Genomic DNA, 1,327 nt, shown 5'->3' with positions numbered 1-1,327 from the left:
TGTGCCCCGAGGGGCATTTTGCGGCCAACGTGGAAACGCTGGACGAGGGGCAAACGTCTTGCCCCACGTGTGGGGAAAGATTAACTCACACCAGAGGGATCGAGGTGGGGCACACGTTTTATCTGGGTACCAAGTACTCCTCCGTCTCCAACGCCGTCTTCTACTCCGCCGAGAACAAACCCCAGCTGGCAGAAATGGGCTGCTACGGCCTGGGCGTCACTCGCATCCTGGCGGCCTCCATCGAGGTGCTCTCTACGGAGGACAGCATCCGCTGGCCCAGCCTCATCGCGCCCTACCGGGTCTGCTTCGTACCCCCCAAGAGAGGCAGCAGGGAGGAGGAGGAGGAGGGGGCCGTGCTGCTGGAGCAGGTCTACGACCACCTCGTCCAAGTGCTGCCCCACCTCGCCGGAGACTCGGTGCTGGATGACAGGACGCAGATGACCATTGGCAAAAGGCTGAAGGACGCCAACAAGCTGGGCTATCCCTACGTGGTCGTCGCCGGGAAGAGGGTTTGCGAGGACCCCCCGGTCTTTGAGGTCTGGAATCAGAACGCTGGCGAGGTTTTGTTCCTCACCAAGGAACTGGTCATTGAGTTGCTAAGTAAAGTGCAAGTCCCTTAAACTCCCTGTCTCCACATCTCTCATCTTTGTCCCGCTAAGTTTAGGATGGAACACGGGAAGTTCCATCTGAATGTGCGGAAAAACTTTGGTGTTAGGGGGCCAGAGCCCGGGAGCGGGCTGCCCAGAGAGGCTGTGGAGTCTCCTTCTCTGGAGAGATTCCAAACCCATCTGGATGGCATCCTGGGCACGCTGCTGTGAGTGACCTTGCTGGAGCAGGGGGGTTGGATGAGATGATCTCCAGAGGTCCCTTCTAACCCCTGCCATGCTGTGATTCTGTGATCCAAACAGGCCAGTTCTTCTCAAGGACGTGCAGGTTGTCAGTGATGGCTCTGGATGAGCAGGGCCAAATCCAGCTCACGTCAGAGCTGGCCACAGTGTCTTGCAGCTGGGCCAGGTGCTGGGGTTGAGCTGAGGTCAGCCCATATTCCCCCAGCGGGGCCAGGGTCGTTTCTCCCTCAGGCTGTAGGCCCTTTGAGCTGGATTTACTGGTACCTGTGGCCTCCTGCAGCTGTGGGAGCACCAGGGTCGGCCCTTTGGTGCCAACCATGGCAGACACGGCCTCTGTCAAGTGAATGCAAAAGCCGAGGCTGCAGGAGGGAGGAACAGGAGTGTGTTTTCTCCCTGTTTTCAGGTCCTGAGTTCTCAGCTTGAGGGTTTTAAGGAGAGCCTTTCCTCTGTTTGCATCTTCTCTTTAGAGACACACAGAT

The 1,327-nt window shown here is 58.1% G+C and overlaps 1 protein-coding gene across 1 annotated transcript; it reads left to right on the top strand.

Moving 5' to 3' along the window:
* Window positions 1-5: 5 nt before the first annotated feature.
* PARS2 (prolyl-tRNA synthetase 2, mitochondrial (putative)) lies at window positions 6-620 on the top strand (the record flags this gene model as incomplete). The annotated part of the gene is made up of 1 exon (XM_008942358.1): window positions 6-620. A coding segment is annotated over one exon (615 nt), but the record flags the coding sequence as incomplete, so codon positions are not given.
* Window positions 621-1,327: the final 707 nt, after the last annotated feature.

This window comes from Merops nubicus, unplaced genomic scaffold (genome assembly GCF_000691845.1).
Source record: "Merops nubicus isolate BGI_N331 unplaced genomic scaffold, ASM69184v1 scaffold27756, whole genome shotgun sequence".
In the NCBI taxonomy this organism is placed as follows: domain Eukaryota; kingdom Metazoa; phylum Chordata; class Aves; order Coraciiformes; family Meropidae; genus Merops; species Merops nubicus.
Note: the sequence above shows the minus strand (reverse complement) of the source record. Positions and strands in the feature narration are given on the sequence as shown.